This window comes from Neohortaea acidophila, assembly GCF_010093505.1.
Source record: "Neohortaea acidophila strain CBS 113389 unplaced genomic scaffold BDY17scaffold_4, whole genome shotgun sequence".
Classification (NCBI taxonomy): Eukaryota; Fungi; Ascomycota; class Dothideomycetes; order Mycosphaerellales; family Teratosphaeriaceae; genus Neohortaea; species Neohortaea acidophila.
In genome coordinates, this window is record NW_022985513.1 from 1,096,774 (window position 1) to 1,114,191 (window position 17,418).

At 57.0% G+C, this 17,418-nt stretch overlaps 9 protein-coding genes across 9 annotated transcripts; 4 read left to right on the forward strand and 5 right to left on the reverse strand.

Moving 5' to 3' along the window:
- Positions 1-3: 3 nt before the first annotated feature.
- Positions 4-1,593, reverse strand: BDY17DRAFT_309599 (RXT2-like protein; the record flags this gene model as incomplete). The annotated part of the gene is made up of 2 exons (XM_033735349.1): positions 4-1,460; positions 1,521-1,593. 2 exons carry the CDS (start codon positions 1,591-1,593, stop codon positions 4-6), a joined length of 1,530 nt encoding a protein of 509 aa, XP_033590900.1.
- A 487-nt stretch (positions 1,594-2,080) lies between these two features.
- On the forward strand, positions 2,081-3,088 carry BDY17DRAFT_323194 (uncharacterized protein; the record flags this gene model as incomplete). The annotated part of the gene is made up of 1 exon (XM_033736966.1): positions 2,081-3,088. One exon carries the CDS (start codon positions 2,081-2,083, stop codon positions 3,086-3,088), a length of 1,008 nt encoding a protein of 335 aa, XP_033590901.1.
- Positions 3,089-4,250: 1,162 nt separating this feature from the next.
- On the forward strand, positions 4,251-6,154 carry BDY17DRAFT_295446 (Thi4 family-domain-containing protein). The gene is made up of 3 exons (XM_033733296.1): positions 4,251-4,356; positions 4,643-5,367; positions 5,426-6,154. The coding sequence occupies exons 2-3, from the start codon at positions 4,662-4,664 to the stop codon at positions 5,704-5,706; spliced, it is 987 nt and encodes a 328-aa protein (XP_033590902.1). The 5' UTR covers positions 4,251-4,356; positions 4,643-4,661; the 3' UTR covers positions 5,707-6,154.
- On the reverse strand, positions 5,879-7,059 carry BDY17DRAFT_323196 (RmlC-like cupin domain-containing protein; the record flags this gene model as incomplete). The annotated part of the gene is made up of 2 exons (XM_033736967.1): positions 5,879-6,072; positions 6,132-7,059. 2 exons carry the CDS (start codon positions 7,057-7,059, stop codon positions 5,879-5,881), a joined length of 1,122 nt encoding a protein of 373 aa, XP_033590903.1.
- Positions 7,060-7,483: 424 nt separating this feature from the next.
- On the reverse strand, positions 7,484-8,939 carry BDY17DRAFT_309603 (toxin biosynthesis protein; the record flags this gene model as incomplete). Its single annotated transcript, XM_033735350.1, has 3 exons — positions 7,484-8,496; positions 8,549-8,687; positions 8,742-8,939. 3 exons carry the CDS (start codon positions 8,937-8,939, stop codon positions 7,484-7,486), a joined length of 1,350 nt encoding a protein of 449 aa, XP_033590904.1.
- Positions 8,940-9,261: 322 nt separating this feature from the next.
- BDY17DRAFT_126377 (DNA repair protein) lies at positions 9,262-12,578 on the forward strand. The gene is made up of 2 exons (XM_033729367.1): positions 9,262-9,545; positions 9,605-12,578. Exons 1-2 carry the CDS (start codon positions 9,450-9,452, stop codon positions 12,146-12,148), a joined length of 2,640 nt encoding a protein of 879 aa, XP_033590905.1. The 5' UTR covers positions 9,262-9,449; the 3' UTR covers positions 12,149-12,578.
- On the reverse strand, positions 12,418-13,095 carry BDY17DRAFT_323199 (ESCRT-II complex subunit-domain-containing protein; the record flags this gene model as incomplete). The annotated part of the gene is made up of 1 exon (XM_033736968.1): positions 12,418-13,095. The coding sequence occupies one exon, from the start codon at positions 13,093-13,095 to the stop codon at positions 12,418-12,420; it is 678 nt and encodes a 225-aa protein (XP_033590906.1).
- A 216-nt stretch (positions 13,096-13,311) lies between these two features.
- On the reverse strand, positions 13,312-16,510 carry BDY17DRAFT_264341 (fungal-specific transcription factor domain-containing protein). The gene is made up of 2 exons (XM_033731880.1): positions 16,077-16,510; positions 13,312-16,023 (listed from the first exon to the last, which is right to left on the reverse strand). Exons 1-2 carry the CDS (start codon positions 16,227-16,229, stop codon positions 13,507-13,509), a joined length of 2,670 nt encoding a protein of 889 aa, XP_033590907.1. The 5' UTR covers positions 16,230-16,510; the 3' UTR covers positions 13,312-13,506.
- A 98-nt stretch (positions 16,511-16,608) lies between these two features.
- Positions 16,609-17,337, forward strand: BDY17DRAFT_295459 (mitotic-spindle organizing gamma-tubulin ring associated-domain-containing protein). The gene is made up of 3 exons (XM_033733297.1): positions 16,609-16,814; positions 16,873-16,950; positions 17,007-17,337. The coding sequence occupies exons 1-3, from the start codon at positions 16,737-16,739 to the stop codon at positions 17,076-17,078; spliced, it is 228 nt and encodes a 75-aa protein (XP_033590908.1). The 5' UTR covers positions 16,609-16,736; the 3' UTR covers positions 17,079-17,337.
- Positions 17,338-17,418: the final 81 nt, after the last annotated feature.

Consider the following 17,418-nt stretch of genomic DNA (forward strand, 5'->3'; position numbering starts at 1 on the left):
ACTCTACATCCGATTCACCCTCCTCCGCCTCCCACCCCTTCTCCCCTCCCCCTCATCCCCAATCTCATCCACCTCATCCTTCCCCTTCTCCAACCCCAGCGTCCCATCCTTCTGCACCTTCAACTCCCTCGCCTCAATCCCCCAATCCGCAGGATCAACCCAGTCCTCCCCATCGCTCATCTCCGTCACCCAGTTCCCCTTCCCATCGTCCTTCATATGCCCCTCCGCTTTGCAAGCCTGCAACACAGCTTTGCGCGTGCGGTCCGCGCGCTGCAGACCCGCGTACAGCGTGTCGAGCATGCGGACGATGTTCTCTTGCTTTTGGACGTAGAGGAGGAGCAGGCGCCGCGACTCTTCTGCTTCTGGGGCGGGGAGGCCGAGGTCGCGGTCGGGCAGGGCGGAGGCGGGGGTTTGGAACCAGGGGTGGATTTGGGCGGCGGAGGCGGAGTCGCTTGGGCTGGGGGATTGGGAGGGGGAGGCGATGGGGGAGCGGGCGCGGGCGCGCGTTGTCATGGCGTGTTGGGGTTGGTTTGTGCCGTTTGTTTCTTTGCCGGAGTTGGAGGTTACTTCGCTGGCTGCTTCGGCGTCTGCGGTGGTGTTTTCGACGGAGGTCAGCGGTTCGCCGTTTGTGTCTTTTGTGTCGGTGGTTGCTTGGTCTTGTGTTGTGGTCGCGTCTTCTCCGTTTGGAGCGGATGTGTTTGTCCCGTCGCGCTCGTTCTCGGCTGCTTTTGTATCCTTCAGGTCACCCGACTTCTCCGCAACAGCTTGCTGCACGGCCATGTCCGTGGTCTCGATGCCATTCATGTGGTCTGGAGCCGTGCCATTGGCGACTGGCGCAGCGGCGGCTTCGTCGACGCTCGGCGCAACCTCTGAGGCATCCTGACCAATGGCCAGACTCGGAGCCGCGCTCTCTAACTCAATCGCCGCGTCGCTCTCCACACCATAGCCCTGGAAGAGCAGCAGGTCGTCATGCTCGGTTTCGAAGACGTCACAGGGCACCCAATCCGCATCGCCTCGGAACCTTTGTAGCAATCTTTTAGCCTTCCACAAGCCCGCTCTTTCCTTCCTTTGCATTTCTGCCACCTCGTCAATCATTTGCACCAGAGCCTTGCTCTTGAAAGGTTGGCTGAGGGTTGGATGGTCGGGCAGCTCGCTGGCGGCGATGAGAGGGCGGAGGAGGATGGCGAGCGACATGGACTCGGCGAAGGGGTCGTCTTCCGCGGGCTCGGGGATTCGGCCTTGCGCCTCATCGTCGCTGTTGTAAAGTTCGCCGTCTTCATTATAGAAGTTTGGGGCGGTGTGGATGGTGTTGCGCGTGTAGCCTGCATGCGTGACTGGTTTGCGGTAGGCTCGCAGACCGCCGGTGGAATCGAGATGGCCGCTCTGCACGTATTTGGCGCGCCGCTGGAGTTTGTGGCCGCGATTTGTGGGCGCGTGGATGGAGGCATCGCTGTCGGAGTCTGAGGGGGAACAAAGTCAGTAGGGTGGCGTGGTGGTGGGTGTGATGGTGAGCGGCGTACCGTCTGCTTTTCGCTTGAGCGCTCGCTTCACCCCATGCAGCGCCTGGAGGAACTGGGCCTGCTGGGCCGACATGGTGGATGTCGCAGAGGAGTGGGCTATTCGAGACGGTGGGAAGTAGTGTAGGTGGATGTGGTCTGCGCAGCGAGTGGGAGCAGGGTGGCAGGTGAAATGCGCGTGGTGGTGTTGGAGGAGAGGCAGCTGGGCGTCTCTCTGAAAGTCTCCCCCGGACGTCACCGCGGAACGAAATTCCGCCCGCCATTGATGCTGCCTCAGGCTGCAACTGTCACCGCCGTCATACATCAACTACGAGCTTCACATCACTCACCTCACCTTCCTTTCAAGACTATGTCAGTGTTCTTGTCCTACATGCCGCAACAGAGCGTACTATCGTACGGGACGTACGACTCCGGTACTGGACACGAGATCAGCTGTGGCTCGTGCAGCTCCAACGCGCACAGTATGACGCGAACATGATCACCTGCCGTACTCTTCACACATGATGATTGTTGGTTTATTTAACTGCAAATCACTTGTAAGCAGCCACAAGGGCAATTGAACAATGCAGCATCATGCCCCTCACGCTGGCGCAACATTCGAAGGCTACTACAGCAAGTTCACTCTGCCTTCGGGAGCACAACTGGTGGTGGTAATCTCAAAGATCAACCAAGTGAAGATCCGACCGAATGTGCTGTCCTTGACCTACATTCCCCATGATACCCGGCCGATGTATCAAACGGAGCTCTTCATAGATGCTCTCGACATGCGGAGAGTAGCCAAAGGTGGCAACGCCTTCATCCTCGACATGCCTGGCATTGGCTTTGCCAAATGGGACGAAGATGGGAGGATGGAGTACAGCCTTAAACATGCCGCCTTCTCTCTACAAGCGCAGACGACTAATCGTGTACCTTGGTCCAGTGAAACCGACACCCCCGAAGGCCCTTTGGTTCACTTACCGCTTCCACTCCATTGGCACGTCCAATCCTTCGCATCGGACTGCAATTTCAAAATGAACATCTCCGATTACGACTGCCCCTCGGAAGATGCAGCGGGCGAGGCAACCGTCCACCAAGAAAAGAACTGGGCCACCGCCTTTCCAACCGCGCACATGTGGCTCCAAGGCCGCGACGGTGAAAAAGGCATCTGCTGCGCCGGCGGCGAGATTCTAGGCATCAAGGCGTTCCTGCTCGGCTACAGAAGCAGCGATCTCAACTTCGACTTTCGCCCTCCCTTCGCCGTCCGCATGCTGGGCATCGGCCCCTTCATGTCCTACAGCATGGACTGGGAAAAGCGCACCTTCGATCTCAGCGTCCAGAGTTTCAAGCGCAAGATTGCCATCCATGCATCGGCACCTGTTGGCAGCTTTTATTCTCTCAGTCCGCCATTCGCTGAAGGACATCGCGAGAACTATCTGGGCCAGAGTCTGCGCGCCAAGATTGAAGTCAAGATCTACGAGAGCGGTTGGATTGGAGCGTGGCGGCTGGTGCGCGAGGACGTGTTCGAAGGAGGTGGGCTGGAGTTTGGTGCGGGATATTATACTCCTGCAGGCACTGAGGCAAAGTTCAACTGAGGTTCTCGCGGAATCTCGGTCTTATCACGTTATCGATGATTGGCACGGCGCATCGGAGGCCCTCTCAAGCTGGTTCCGAAGATGAGGAGTGACAATCGGCACCGGAAAGCATTTGCAGCCGGCAAAGCCAATCCCGAGCGAGGAGATGGTGCGCCTGCCAGCGAGCACCAATCCAGCTTCAGGCATATGTAATGACGAGAAGCGTTGGTTCCATGGGACGCGAATTTGAGCGGTGAAAATTCCAAGTGCTCAACCGAACCCATCTTGCCATCATCACCTCATCGCAGCACTCGAAGCTCATCCCAAATGCAACAGATATGAGATATCACTACTTCCCGCTGCTCCGCTCGATGGTGCTGGCGTTGGGGCTGGTCACACGGAGGTGAGCTCATGCCCAACAACATCGACACATAGACGAATTAATGGTTGAACTTCAACAGCCTATTCTCACCCGTTTCAACTGCAACACCAGATTGCACAATATTCCATCTGCCTGAAATGCACTCGTTGACCCAAGCCACGTGCACTCAGCATCAGTCTACTCGTACAGTGACTACGCAAATCGATTGCAGCGGCTGTGTGACGAGCCCAATCGGCGGCCCCGGACCGGTGAGAAGTGCACACGAGTGGTACACATGATGGGGAGTGTGCTGATGGAGATCATAGGTTGTTCGCTGTGGCACTTGGGTGACTCGACCGACTACGACGGTCACGGAGACGAAATGTTTGTGAATGGAAAAGTCACGTAAGTTGACCCCTTTCGCTCTGCATGAGGGTGTCTGATGTAGACAGTAGTGCACCTACAACGACTCCAATTCCGATGTCGTCCACGACTACTACGAGCGCAGCTCCCACTCAATGCCCAGAAATCGTTGGCGCTTGTCCTACCAACGCGGCTCCTATTACCAAGGGTTGTGAATGCTCTCAGGGTGGCTACTTTGGGACTTGTTCATCAGACGGGACCTGTGTGACTGAGGAATGATTCGGGCGGTGTAGAGGAGACGATAGGTAATCGGTTGGCCGCCTTTTAACATTCAACCCGGCGGGGTAGAAGAGCTCAACGACGACGTCGAGCTGGCCCCACGTTTCTGTGGAGAAAGACCCTGAGCATCAGGTATATATTCTTATCTATCGCCACCTCCTCTCCTCTCTTCTGCATCCCATTGCATCAGAAGACCAATCTCTGCAAACTCGTAATCGTCTTTGTCCCGATCCCGAGACTCACACAGGCTAACCCTCCCTCGAGACTCCAACCTCACCAACCCACTGTACGCATCATTCACGATGAGGCACACGATCAGTCCCAGCTGGGTAGTGTCCCGAGAAGATCGAGGTATTTTCATAATGCAATGCAAAAGCATGGCCGGTGGCACTCCGATAGTCCGACGTCATCCTCCACCTCACGCTCATTGATGGCGCGGGAGAGGATGGCGCGGACCGCGAGAGTGACCTGAGATCATACGGCATGAACTTGATCATCTGGATAATACCAGCGAAAGGATCATGCTTTCATCTACCCATCTGACCCGTAAGGGACACGACTAACTTCTGCAGTGATTGAATCCTCGAAACCATGTCTCCATCCGCCGTGATCCAGCCCGAGTCCATCTCCAACGGTCGCCCCGTTCCTGTGGCATCTTCGAAGCTCGCTTCCCTCAATGGATCGGCCAAGTCGCAGACCATCGAAGAAATGGCGGGCAACTGGGACGACTTCAGCTTCGCCCACATCCGCGAGAGCCAGGTGTCGCGCGCCATGACCCGACGCTATTTCGCCGACTTGGACAAGTACGCCGAAAGCGACATTGTCATCGTCGGCGCCGGCAGCTGCGGACTGTCCGCGGCATACTGTCTGGCCAAGGCGCGTCCGGACCTCAAAATCGCCATCATTGAAGCTGGCGTCGCTCCCGGCGGTGGTGCATGGTTGGGCGGCCAGCTCTTCTCCGCCATGATCATGCGCAAGCCCGCCGATGCATTCCTGAACGAGCTTGGCATCCCCTACGAAGACGAAGGCCCGACGTCCAACTTTGTCGTCGTGAAGCACGCAGCCCTCTTTACCAGCACTGTCTTGTCCAAAGTCCTGCAGTTCCCCAACGTCAAGCTCTTCAACGCCACTGCCGTCGAGGACCTCATTACTCGCAAGAATGCTTCCACCGGCGCCCTGCACATTGCCGGCGTCGTTACGAACTGGACCCTCGTCAGCATGCATCACGACGACCAGAGCTGCATGGACCCCAACACCATCAATGCTCCCGTCATCATCTCGACCACCGGGCACGATGGTGAATCCTCCCTAGTCTCCTCCCCAATCCGACCAACCAGCTGACATTTTCCTCGCAGGCCCCTTCGGCGCCTTTTCCGTCAAACGCCTCGTCTCGATGAACGTCATTCCGTCCCTGGGCGGCATGCGCGGGCTGGACATGAACACTGCCGAAGACGCGATCGTCAAGGGGACGCGCGAGATCGCCCCGGGCCTCATTGTCGGCGGCATGGAGTTGTCCGAAGTGGATGGCGCAAACCGCATGGGTCCCACTTTCGGTGCCATGGCGTTGTCTGGCGTCAAGGCTGCCGAGGAGGCGCTCCGTATCTTTGATCAGAGGAAGGTGGAGTGTGCCGAGTAGGCTCATTGAACTACTCCGTCGAGAGAGATGACGAGTGTATGCTTGGATCCTCATCTGGGTGTACGCCATTGTCATGAAATCGAGAGGGCTGTCATTAATGAATCAAACTACCTCTACTTTTGGCATCTCTATTGTGTTCTCCTTCGGCCTGGAAGAACTCACATCTACATGCTCATGCGAGCTGCACCTCTGGATGTGCCGTGGTACTAAAGCCTCCCGGCAGAGAAACCTCCAACAGAGTGAAGTCTTTCGACATGTCATTCAGACTGGCCTTGTATCCCGGCGGAAGGGTGTAAGCATCGCCCTCCGTCAAGCTGTGTCGACCATTGTCTTGAACTTGAAGGGTGCATGATCCTGACAGGACAACTAGATGACTCTCGCGTTAGCAATGAAACTCTCCGGTCTCAGGGTTCTGATCCACTCACAATCGAACAAAATATCCGCATCATGACTGCTCACCGCCCCCCCTTTACCCATCCCCATCACAGGTCTCACAACATTCACGCTCGCCTTTCCCTTCGTCCCCGCCCTCACTCCCGTATCCCTCGCCTCAAAGCCCTCCACCCTCCAATTCCCCCACACCGCATCAACAGCCATACTCCGCACAAACCTCTGCCCCTCCCACTCCCTATCCCCGACCACCTCACTTCCATTAGGCAACACCATCTCATGATCAATAGTCGTAAGATGCTCCGCCGGAACCCCCACCTCCACAACCTCAACCCCGTCCCCGGACTCCAAAACCCGATGTCGAATCCCAGGCGGCTGAATAACGCAATCTCCTCCGCGCATAATAAACGCCGGCCCTTGGTCCTCATACACCACGCGCACCCACCCTTTGAGGACGAATATGAGCTGGAACCCGACGGTGTGGAAGTGAACGCGGTCCGGCACGGGCCCTGGGTCCGTGATGCGGATGTGCGAGGCTATGATGGAGCCGCCTAGGCGCGTGGGGATCAGGTCGCGGTAGTGCATTCCCGCCCGGCCGATGATCCAGGGGGCATTGTCGAGCAGGCGCCGGGTGGAGAATGAGTGTTGAGTAGGCGGGGAGGGGAAAGCGAGGGTGGAGGGGTGGAATTCGACGTGCACGCCCGAGGGGGAGATGAGGCTGGGTTGTTGCGGGGGCTTTCCTGAGTGAAGGAGGCGGATTGTACTTGGATTGCTGGTTGGAGCTGCGCCGGGTGATTTAGCTAGGCGCAGGCGCAGACCGTGGCCTGACAAGCAGGCTACGCGAGGGTCGTCGGCGGGGAAGACGTGATCCATGCGGAATCCGAGGGCAGAGGAGGTCCAGAAGTCGAGGTCGGCTGCTATGTCCACGGATAGGAGCAGCACTTCGGCGGATTCAATGGCCATTATTTTGTGAGGGCGGTCGAGCGCGACTCTCCTGGTTGTTCGATCACTTCAACCAAGCTTTGAGAAAATTGCATTGGCGGTTGTGCGAGATCGTTGGAAGTGTATGTAACGTAACGTAGTCAGCGAAGCCTACGCCTTCGAATTTCAGCCGCGGCGTCGGCCCCTTCCCTCGTTACCAGCATGCCCGACAGCATCGCCTGGCAATACGCTTGAGTGTTTCTTTGTTTCCAATAACAATCTTGGACAATGCCTGACAAATGGGACGTGTCCTCCCATAAACTAAGAGGTCACCGGAGACAAGGGCTAAGATGTATTTCAGGCACGGAATTAAAGCCAGCACGAACCGTTCCGAGCTTCACTCTGACTGCATGTTTCTCTTCGTACACTGCGTACACATGTGATATACCAATCTCTATCTCGTCCCTCATAACTTTGCCGTCTTTACCACCCCATCACGATGCCAATCCCCCGTCATCACACGAACGTACTCCTCGCTCATCAATCCCTTCTCCCGCCTCGGCACAGCAGCCCACTCCCTCCTCTCCGCATCCTCCATCATCCTCCACCGCTCAATCTCCGGCCCCAACCAACCCACAGCAGCGTCAGCAGTCTTCCCCGTAACTTCCATGGGAATCAAATGTCCAATGCCAGCGAAGCTCACACTCCGCACCCGCCCCTTCTTCGCACCCCCTGAACCTCCCACGCCTACGCCGGTATTGGCGAGTCTGTCCGCTATCAGCACCGGCTCGGACATGTGTGCTCCCGCCGCCGGATCGCCGAAGATGTAGAAGACGCTCGGCCGCAGGTGGGGCAGTTGGAGGAAGGTGGAGGTGAGGTAGGGGTTGTAAAAGGGAGAGATGGGGCCATGGGCTGGGTCCGCGTCGGGATGGGTTAGGTAGTTCGGTTCAGTGCCGGGAGTGGGGTTGTTGTGGGTTGGGTGATTGAGGCGAATGAAGGTTAGCACTTCTTGGTGTTTGGTGGTTGTCAAGGTGACGGGTTTGTCGGCGGGAAACGATGTGGCGGAGCTGGGATCAGCATTCAACGCTGGGGTAGGCGTGGATGTCGGGGAAGCCTGAGGGTGTATGTAGGTGGGGAGATCGCGCAGGCCGTATTGAATCCATTTGTCGAGCACTCGAGGGTCCCAGGCTTGGTAGAATTTGGAGGACTTGAGCTTCTCTGCTGCCGCTTGTCGACTCGGCCAGAGATCTCTGCGCTTGACTGAGGCTTGAGCTGGAGAGAAGTTGCCGGCGCCGGGGGTTCGTTGGATTACGGGATCGATCAGGATGAGGGTGGTGAGGAGTCGGGGGTGCATGATGGAGAGATTGACGAGGTTGTTGCCGCCCATGCTGTGGCCGATTCCGATCAATGGCCGTTTCATGTGTTGGCGGAAGTGGTTGACCATAAGAAAGAGATCTCTTGGGTGATCCGCCCATGATGCTATAAATTGTGAGCGTTGCGAAGACTTAGCGGAGCATATGCGAAGACTCACGATCGTTGCCCAGCTTCTCTTCGTTCAATACGCCCGAGTGACCTTGATGGGCGACGTCCGCAATCCAGATACCATGGATGTGAATGTTTCGCTTTGCAAGCCGTTCGTACAAATCGTCCCACAGGGGCTCGTACAACTCCTTCGGCATCATTAGCGGGTTTATTCGTAGACGAACTGTACAACGAGCGCATACCTTCGGGAAGCCATTCGCGTGCGCGCCAATGATGGTGATTTCATTCTTTGCAGTTTGAGCCCTCTTCCGCGGCGTGTACTGCTTGATCGCCAACTGCAATACATCTCCTTGATCATCGGAAGCAAGAGTTCGTGCGTACTCGCGAATGTGACATGATGGGATGGTGTGCTCGTGCACCTTGAAATGGGCCGTAGACATGCTCAACGAGGGGGGACGCGTTGATGTGCTCTACAGCGGCCTGACGGAGAGCGTCTACGATGGCTTCATAGGAGAAGAAGATATGTTAAAACGAGACTCGGCAGTTGAAGCAGCCTCGTAATGTCGAGTGAAGTCGGGATCTAGCCGAGGCAGTTGACAGGATGCTGAGTCGGGCTGGTATCAGCACAGTAACATATTGTGGTGATATCAAGTCAGCAGCATGGATCCACTCAGTGTTCAGTTCGTACGAGGAGCCTATCGTTCAAGTAGCTCGGGAACTTCCCAATCACAAAACAATATACATTCATCGGCGTAGCATTGTATTGAAAGTCACGTGTAGTAATGGCAGCCTGCGCCACAAGCCGTCCGCCACGAAACGTGACTTCCGTGACGCCTTCGCGTTCTCTTGGCGTTCCTGCGCGTCACCCCACCTGCCAAACACTTCCGACCGCACCAACGACACTCTTATCAACAACCAACATCCCCAAATCCATGCCTGCATGACCCAACATGGCAGAGGAGACAGAGAGCAATGCTGGGCTGTTCCACGACGTGGTCTTCACGTACATCCCGAGCGAGGACTTGCCCGGGCAGCAGGCACAAGGCGTAAGTCACCAGCGTCGTATGGAAGCATGCAACTACCCATGAGACTAACACACGTGCAGCTCGTCACGCTGGTCACTCAAGGCCAAGGCAAATATATCCCGCTCCGTGAGGACAATCAGCAAATCGAAGACCTGACCGCCATCACACACATCGTCTCCACCCACATCGAGTTTCCTCAATACGACACCGCGCTCGCAAAAGGTGTGCATGTCGTCAAGCCCTCGTGGATCATCCGAAGCGCCGATAAAGGTCGCCAGGCGCAGATTCGGCAACACAGCCCCGATCCCAGCCAGTTCTTCCGCGATGTTGTCGTCACCACAGCCAACTTGCCAGAGGGAGATAAAGATGCAATCATCGCGGGTGTCATTGCGCTTGGAGGACAATACAGTGGTGCCCTTAGCAAGCTCGTCACACACATTGTCACCAGTGATACTCGACACGACAAGTGTGTGCTGGCAGTAGACAAGAAGTTGTCCTGCAAGATTGTTCTCCCACACTGGTTCGACGACTGCTTCAGGCTTGGACGCATGATCAGCGAGAAGCCGTACACCTTTCCCGACCCCGAACTTCTTCGTGAAGATGCCCCGAAGAGGGTGCGCGACTTTCCCTCTCCTCATCTGGATGGCGCGCTCGTTGCCACACCGACAGACATGCCCCAATCCTCTCCTCCACCTTCGCCAGCCAAGATCCGCCAGCACTTGAACGCACTTATGAGTCGCAAAGTGTTTTTCGCCAAAGACCTGCAGCTCAGCAAACACCTCCACCAAACGCTGGAAGGTCTCATCAACCATGCTGGCGGCACACTCACGGACGACGTACGCAAGTGCGACATCTACATTGGCCAATATCGGGATGGATCAAATTACATTCAGGCCTCGCAAGATGGCAAGATCGTGGCCAACCTTTCCTGGCTGTATCTCGTGATCAACCGGAACAAGTACACCAATCCACTCAACAAACTCCTTCATTACCCGGTGCCGAGGAAGGGCATCCCCGGCTTCGAACACATGCGAATCAGCATTTCCAACTACACCGGCGACGCACGCATCTACCTTGAGAATCTGGTTCGCTACTGCGGTGCCGAGTTCACCAAAACCATGAAGCAAGACAACACCCACCTCATCACCGCGCACACCCAGAGCGAGAAGTGCGAGGCGGCACAGGAATGGAACATTCAGATTGTCAACCACATCTGGCTTGAAGAGTGCTACGCAAAGTGCTCTGTGCAAACCTTAACAAACGACCGCTATCGCTGTTTCCCCGCCCGCACGAATCTTGGAGAGGTGCTCGGCCAGACGATTTTCGACACCAAGAGATTGGAGCAAGTGTATTACCCTCGGTCAAATCAGTCGCCTCAGAAAATGGCCGCAGTTCCAGAGACCTCCCAAAGGAAAGTCTATACCGCCGCGGATGGAAGATCACCAGCCATTCGCGTTGATGAGGACATGGAGGATGATCAGCCGCAGACCGCGAAGAAACCTCGAGGACGTCCGCGAAAGACAGCAGCTACACCACGCTTGCGAGACGATGAGAAAGAGAATGAATCTCCATCTCTGCACAGCAGCGGACGAGCTGCAAAGGCCAAAGCGGCAGATCGTCTGCATGACCAAGCCGACGACATCGCGCTCTTTCAAAAGGAGATGAAGCGTAAAGGCGGTGTGACGCATGGTGGTCGTCGCTCTACCCTCGTTGACGATATCGACGATGTGTTCTCGCCAGCGCCCGAATCTGCCGCACCCAAGCAACGCAAGAAGCGCACGAGCGATGAGGCGACGTACGATGTCACCGCGGTGGGCAGCGACCTCAGCGACGGCGAAACCCAAGCAACACCCGCCAAAGCGGCCAAGAGAGCCAAGAACGCAGTGACAGCGCCCGCGCCCGAATTCCCGCCCATAGAGATCAACTTGTTGGTGACGGGTTCAGATCGATGGAAAGACAAAGCAGCACTGGAGTCCAGGGATCGCAACAAGCTACGCCAATTGGGTATCTCTCTGATCGATGAGGCGACGAAGAAGGTGGACATACTCGTTGCACCCAGGATTCTGCGTACGCAGAAGTTCGTGGCTGCGCTGGCGTACGCGCCGAAAGTCACCGGAATGGAGTGGTTGGAGAGAACACTCAAGGATCAAGAGCTCGACCCGGACCCGCCACTCCTTTGCGACCCCGAGGCGGAGGAGAAGTGGGGATTCAATCTGGAAGAGGCGCTGCAAAAGGCCAAGGTGAACGCTGGAAAGCTCTTCGACGACCGGGCCATCTTCGTTACCGGGGACGTCAAAGGCGGTTTCAACACGTATAAAGAGTTCATCACTCTCAACGGCGGCGTGTGCTTCATGTACGCTGGTCGAACCGGTCTGCACCTCCCAAGACGCAGAGTGCAAGCCGAGGACGACGACAACGAGGATAGCGTTGAGAGTGCCGAGGACTTTGAGCCCGTGTACCTCGTCTCGGGAGATTCGGGACCGGAAAAGAAGCTGTGGAAGATGTTCCGAAGCCTGGCGGAGAAGCAAGGACTCCGTGCGAGGGTTGTCGCGACGGATTGGGTGCTGCATGCTGCCATGAGCCAGGAGATTGTGTGGAAGGATATGTTTGAGTTGCAGGAGTGATCCGGAGGGTTCCTAATGTGCGCCGACGCTTCCGATTAATATATTGTGATGGCATGCGTGGGACGTCTCGAGCGAGGCTGGTCGTTCTGTCTTTGACTGACTTTAGCGAGCATTAGCATGGACTCTTGGCCGACAGCTTGACGAAAGAAGAAGTGCACTCACACTCATGCAAGTCTCGTCAATCTTGCGATTGGCCAACAATCCCATCAGGTATGATCCCTTCTTCAATACCCGTCATAAGTAGGGTTCCTCGTCACGAAGCGCGATGCTCAGAAAAACTTGACTCCCTCCCCACTCTCCAGCCCAAAAACCTGCGCCTTTCCCCTCTTAACCAACACCCCCAACACCCGCCTCAACATCCCCTCCTCCATCGCCCTCCACTCCTTTCCCCTTACCGCCTCGCCTTCCCTTAACTCATACAGCGTCAGCACCGCCCCCTTCTGCCCCGTCTCCTCCACCCACCCATACAGCGCATCCGCCCACTCGCCCGGGCTCCGCCACCAAATGTACACCGCTTGACTTTGCTCTGCCCTCCCCCCCGAGGAGGAAGAAGAAGGCGCAGAAGGGGGAATCCACTCTACTACTCCCCCGTTTTCAGCTTTCGACAAGTGGTCTAGTAGCGCGCGCACATCGCTTGGTTTTAGCGCGCGGTTTAGCCGGTCGTTGGAGAAGAGGTTCGGCGGGGGGGAGGAGAGCGAGAGTCGGAAGAGGGTGTGGTGTCTTGCGTAGGTTTGCAGGAGCGTGGACCAGAGTTCGTATTGGCGGGCGCGCGTTTGGAGGTTGGGTTGCAGGGTGTAGAAGGGTGGAAAGGAGGTCCAGGGGGGGAGGGGGAAGGTTGTGGAGGAGGAGGTGCTTGTTGATGTGGTTGGTGGTGGGGTGGAGGGGGAGAAGTGCGGGGTTGTTGGGGTGGGGGGTTGGAGGGTGGGTTCTGGGGGTGCTGTGGTCATTTTGTGTTGGGAGATGGAGGGTGAGATGGAGGTCAGGTTTGAGGAGGGAAGGGAGATCTTTTGTTTCGGTGGCTGCTGGGCAGCAGGTGAAGTCGAGCAATGGTGTGGGGTAAAACGTAGCCTGCCAGCGTTAAAGCTTAACCGCACCGCAGGTGCAACTCGTCGTTCGCCATCTACGTCCAGTATACATACAGCCAGGACTTGAGTGCTAAGAGCGTGCAAAGACAGATTACGAGCGATATCTAAGGAAGACGTGTACGAGGAACCGCGCAAACGCCACGCTAATCTATCCATAACCAACCAAGCCCGAAAGCCGTCCATGATACCAATATCCATTTCCCTTTCTTCCCTACCCATAAGTCGTCAAAGTAGCCGCATCAACCACAGTCCTTCATGCCCGCACACAACCAATCACCCCCTAAACGTCTGATACTGCGCCGGCTTCGGCGTGATCGCCTGCAGCGTACTCTCAATCATACTCTGGATGTCCTCCATGCCGTCCGTCTCGAGACTGAGCATCAGCTCCTCCTGCTGCACCTGCGTCAAGCCCGCGCCGAAAGCGCCGGCGTCCATGTCCCAGCTGGGCTGTGGGAGTTGTTGTTGTTGCTGCTGAAGCTGGTGCTGCAGGTATTCTGGGTACTGCTGCTGGTACTGCTGGTGCGGTGGGAGGTAGGAGCCGGTGATATTGTTGTTGTTGTTGCTCGAGGCGAGGTTGGCATCAATGGTGGCGGGGAAGGGGTAGGAGGGGTGGGTGGGGTCGAAGACGGGGTTTTGCGCGGTGAAGGCGTCGAAGTGGCTTTGCATTGGGGCTTGGGTGGTGAGGGGTAGGTGGCCTGCGGGTGCCCAATTGGGGATTGTGAGGTGAGGGGTGAATTGTGGTAGGGGGTTGAATTGGGTGAATGGGTCGAAGTACTGTTGTTGATGTTGCTGCTGTTGCTGTTGCTGAGGCATAGAGTTTTGGTAGGTGGTCGCCAGGCCGAAGTCGTTATCATAGGCCTGAGAGTGGTAAGCGGGCGGAGTTGGGATGGGAGCGCTCTCCCGCGCGGGAGGAGTGGCAGCTGTCGAGTCCGTATCTGGCTGATACGGCATTATGCGCTCCACACTTGACCTCTGTTGATGGAGATAGGAGAGCGCGGCATTGGGTCTCTCAGACGCGGGCGGCGTGGCAACGCTAATGCTAGACAGCGTCGCCGGGCTCGTGGTCTGCGATCGAGCGCCTTCCGGGAACGATGCGAGTGGTGGTGACGCAATCTCCGAAGGTGAAGCGGCCGAAATGGGCACATCGCCGTCCTTTTCGTAGATTTTGAGGATAGCTGCAATCAGGTTTTGGTAGAGCTTCACCGCGGACGTAACGCCGGGCCAACGCTCAGAAGCGAGCTGGATGGCATCCATGGCGGTGTCCAGACAATTCGCCGCAGCTTCGCGATTGTACTTTTTCCGCACCTCTTCGTAGCTGAGCGACCACAGCATTGTATTGATGCCCATGAACAAAGTCTGGGTGAAAACCCAGGTCATGTCGACCGTCTTCTTCGTAATCTGCTCTCGCTGTATGAGGATGGCGAACTCACAAGCCTCGTAGCATTTCAGTGCCGCCTGCACCGATGGCCGCGGCACCTGCGGAGACGGCCGGAAGAGGAAGACGACCATGGTGCTGTAGCGAGCGGTAAACCAGACCTTGTCCAGTCCAATGGCTTCGTCAGCCGACGGCGAAGCATCTCTCCACGCCTTGAGCTTGGCCTCCATTTCGATGAACCAGCGATCTGTATCGTCCTTCGGTTCCGGCCGCTTCTTGAGATACAGCTTGCGCCGGATTTCCAGTTGCAAGACTCGCATTTTGAAAAAGTGGATGCAGATCCACTTCTTGAGTGTGGGCCTGTCTGCTGCCGGATCTATGCCCTCGGAGGTGATGTACTTATCATCGCAGGTTTCGAACCACTCGACGTCGAGATGGCTCCAGCTGGTGGCGAGCATAGATGGGCGACCGAGAGAGTGGGACAAGCCGAGTTCCATGACCAAGATGCAGTAGAACAGGCGTCTGCGCATATCAATTTCGAGGTAGTCGATCTTGCCGTCCGGGCCCGGTCTGGTAATCGTTTTCTCCTCGTGGAAGCCCAAAGACTGCGCCAGCCGTACGGCGATGCCTACCACGTAGAAGATGGCGGTGCGTGTGGGGGTTAAGAGGGAGTATTCGGCCATGAGAGCAAAGCACTGCAGTGTCTTGAGATCCATCGCCTTCACCACCGGCTCGAGATGCTTGAGCGCGGCGAGATAGTAGCTATCCGCCAGCCCGGCATATTGCGTGTCCAGCTTTTGCAAGCTGATAGCTATGACCATGCGGACGACGAAATGCTGCGAGGGCACCGCATCGCCGCCGTAGACAGTATCCACGTCGCGATCCAATGTGGGCTCGTGCAAGGCCGGATAGAGGGGCTGCACTTTGAGCTTATACACCGTGACAAGCAAATCGGTCAGGGCGCGGTTGGGCAGCTCTACCGCGGCAACATCGCTGATGAGCGGATACACCTTGGATGTCGGCTTGGCCTGCTCTTGATGATTCAAATCTTTAATCTGCCGCGCACGCTCCGCGGGGACAATGTCGCGGATGGTGGTGGCATCTGCAAACTGCTTGGCCAGCTGCATGACCAGGCGGGTGATGGCGATGCCACTCGACGGTCCGAGGAACTTGGGGTCCTTTTCGGTCTGGATGTTGACAGTAGCGGCGCGCATCATGGCCTCGGGATCTTCTGCGGCATCTTCATTCTCCACCTTGTCCAGCTCTTGCTCCAACTCGCGCACCTTGTGCTGCAGGTAGACAACATAGCTGCGGTTGACGTTGTGGCCCTTGTTGGAATCGTAGTACTCGCAGACGGAGTTGGTGCGCTCGCAGGGGCCGCAGCGGGGGAGGCCGGGATCGCATCGTGTTTTTCGCTAGTTGCTGAGGTCAGTGGAGGCGGAGTAAGGAGGGGGCGTTGCAGACATACCTGGCGACAGCGGGTGCATGCGGTTAGAGTGTGGGCGACGTGGGCAGAGGAGGAGCTCTCGGCGCGAGCAGCATTGCCTTGCACGCTTCGCCGTCTATGCGCGGCGCTGGCGGGGTTGTTGTGGACGTGGAGTGCATGGTGGACGGTGGACATTGTGCGTGGCGGACTTCGTCAACGCACTACCCAGCAAGCCATTGGCGCCTCGGTAGCTGCTGCATGCGATGGGTTCGGGTGGGGAGGAGACGGGCAGATGAGTAAGGGGGCAGAGTAGCTGGATGAGTGAGGGGGAGTCGAGGGGGAGTCGAGACGAGATCAGCCAGCACGGCACCGCACATCAAACCAAATGCATCCAAACAATTTCCAGATGCATCTGCACGGCACATGTGCGGATGAGGCGCATGCGCATGCGCCAGGTGCGAACGGCGTGGGGTGTGGGTGGATGCGGCAGGTGCGGCGGCGCGGGATGGCAACGCCGGCGGCTTCAGCCCTATGGGGGCGGAAGGTGCGGTGCACACGCGAAACATCCTCGCCCAAACAAGCCGTGGGACTGGAGTTTCACATGCTCACATCGTGTTCCGAACAACCACGACTGACTCCGTGTGTCCGACAAGCACAACTTGAGAAAGGGCCCACCCCAAGTCCCCCTTCAAGCGGCCCATCATGCCGGCTGCGGATGACACGAAACGCAAAGCCGCGCGCGAAACCATCGACATCCTCCACGAAATCTCCATCCTCCTTGTACGTGGTTCACCGTTTGAGAAACCCAGCACGGCATTCACTGATGCGTTGACCGTAGAATACACAACTTGATCGCCAGTCTCTATCATATTGCGTCTCTCTAATCGAGAACGGGGTGAACCCCGAGGCTCTCGCGGTCCGTCTCTCCCACTCCCCAAGGCCAACCCTCCGTCCCTGCTAATGTCTGCACAGAACGTCATTCAGCAACTGCGCGCCCACAACGAGCGATACGAAGCACAGAGAGGCCAGGTGGATTCTCAATGACGCGTATGCGAGAGGAGTGCGCACTCGGGGTAGTGTTCTTTACGACCTTTACGTGCATAGCCTTGCAGCTTGAATGAAACCTTGCCGCCAGGAACCATGACACGCATACAATTCATGTGCCCACTCGACTGGTATCGACGTGTGTATTCTATCAAGTCGCTGGGTCAAGCGATAGACTGCGGATCATATAATGCAGTCAATTCGCAAAGAGCATTTGTGCAAGGCAGTCGCGTCCAGCGCGCTCGGACCGCCGCCCACCACTTTAAAGCTCGAAGCTCATTCGACGAAACCGCTCCTTCCCACTTGGGCCCTTGCATGTACCTTCCCCTCCACTACATGT

What these genes read in the sequence shown, in the direction of transcription:
- BDY17DRAFT_295446 (XM_033733296.1), top strand. Translation starts at nt 4,662, where the DNA reads ATGTCTCCATCCGCCGTGATCCAGCCCGAGTCCATCTCCAACGGTCGC. An exon ending in CTCGACCACCGGGCACGATG is followed by an intron (nt 5,368 to 5,425) that starts GTGAATCCTCCC and finishes TTTTCCTCGCAG; the next exon opens with GCCCCTTCGGCGCCTTTTCC.
- BDY17DRAFT_126377 (XM_033729367.1), top strand. Translation starts at nt 9,450, where the DNA reads ATGGCAGAGGAGACAGAGAGCAATGCTGGGCTGTTCCACGACGTGGTC. An exon ending in CCGGGCAGCAGGCACAAGGC is followed by an intron (nt 9,546 to 9,604) that starts GTAAGTCACCAG and finishes ACACACGTGCAG; the next exon opens with CTCGTCACGCTGGTCACTCA.
- BDY17DRAFT_264341 (XM_033731880.1), bottom strand. Translation starts at nt 16,229, where the DNA reads ATGTCCACCGTCCACCATGCACTCCACGTCCACAACAACCCCGCCAGC. An exon ending in CATGCACCCGCTGTCGCCAG is followed by an intron (nt 16,024 to 16,076) that starts GTATGTCTGCAA and finishes CTCAGCAACTAG; the next exon opens with CGAAAAACACGATGCGATCC.
- BDY17DRAFT_295459 (XM_033733297.1), top strand. Translation starts at nt 16,737, where the DNA reads ATGCCGGCTGCGGATGACACGAAACGCAAAGCCGCGCGCGAAACCATC. An exon ending in ACGAAATCTCCATCCTCCTT is followed by an intron (nt 16,815 to 16,872) that starts GTACGTGGTTCA and finishes CGTTGACCGTAG; the next exon opens with AATACACAACTTGATCGCCA. An exon ending in TGAACCCCGAGGCTCTCGCG is followed by an intron (nt 16,951 to 17,006) that starts GTCCGTCTCTCC and finishes ATGTCTGCACAG; the next exon opens with AACGTCATTCAGCAACTGCG.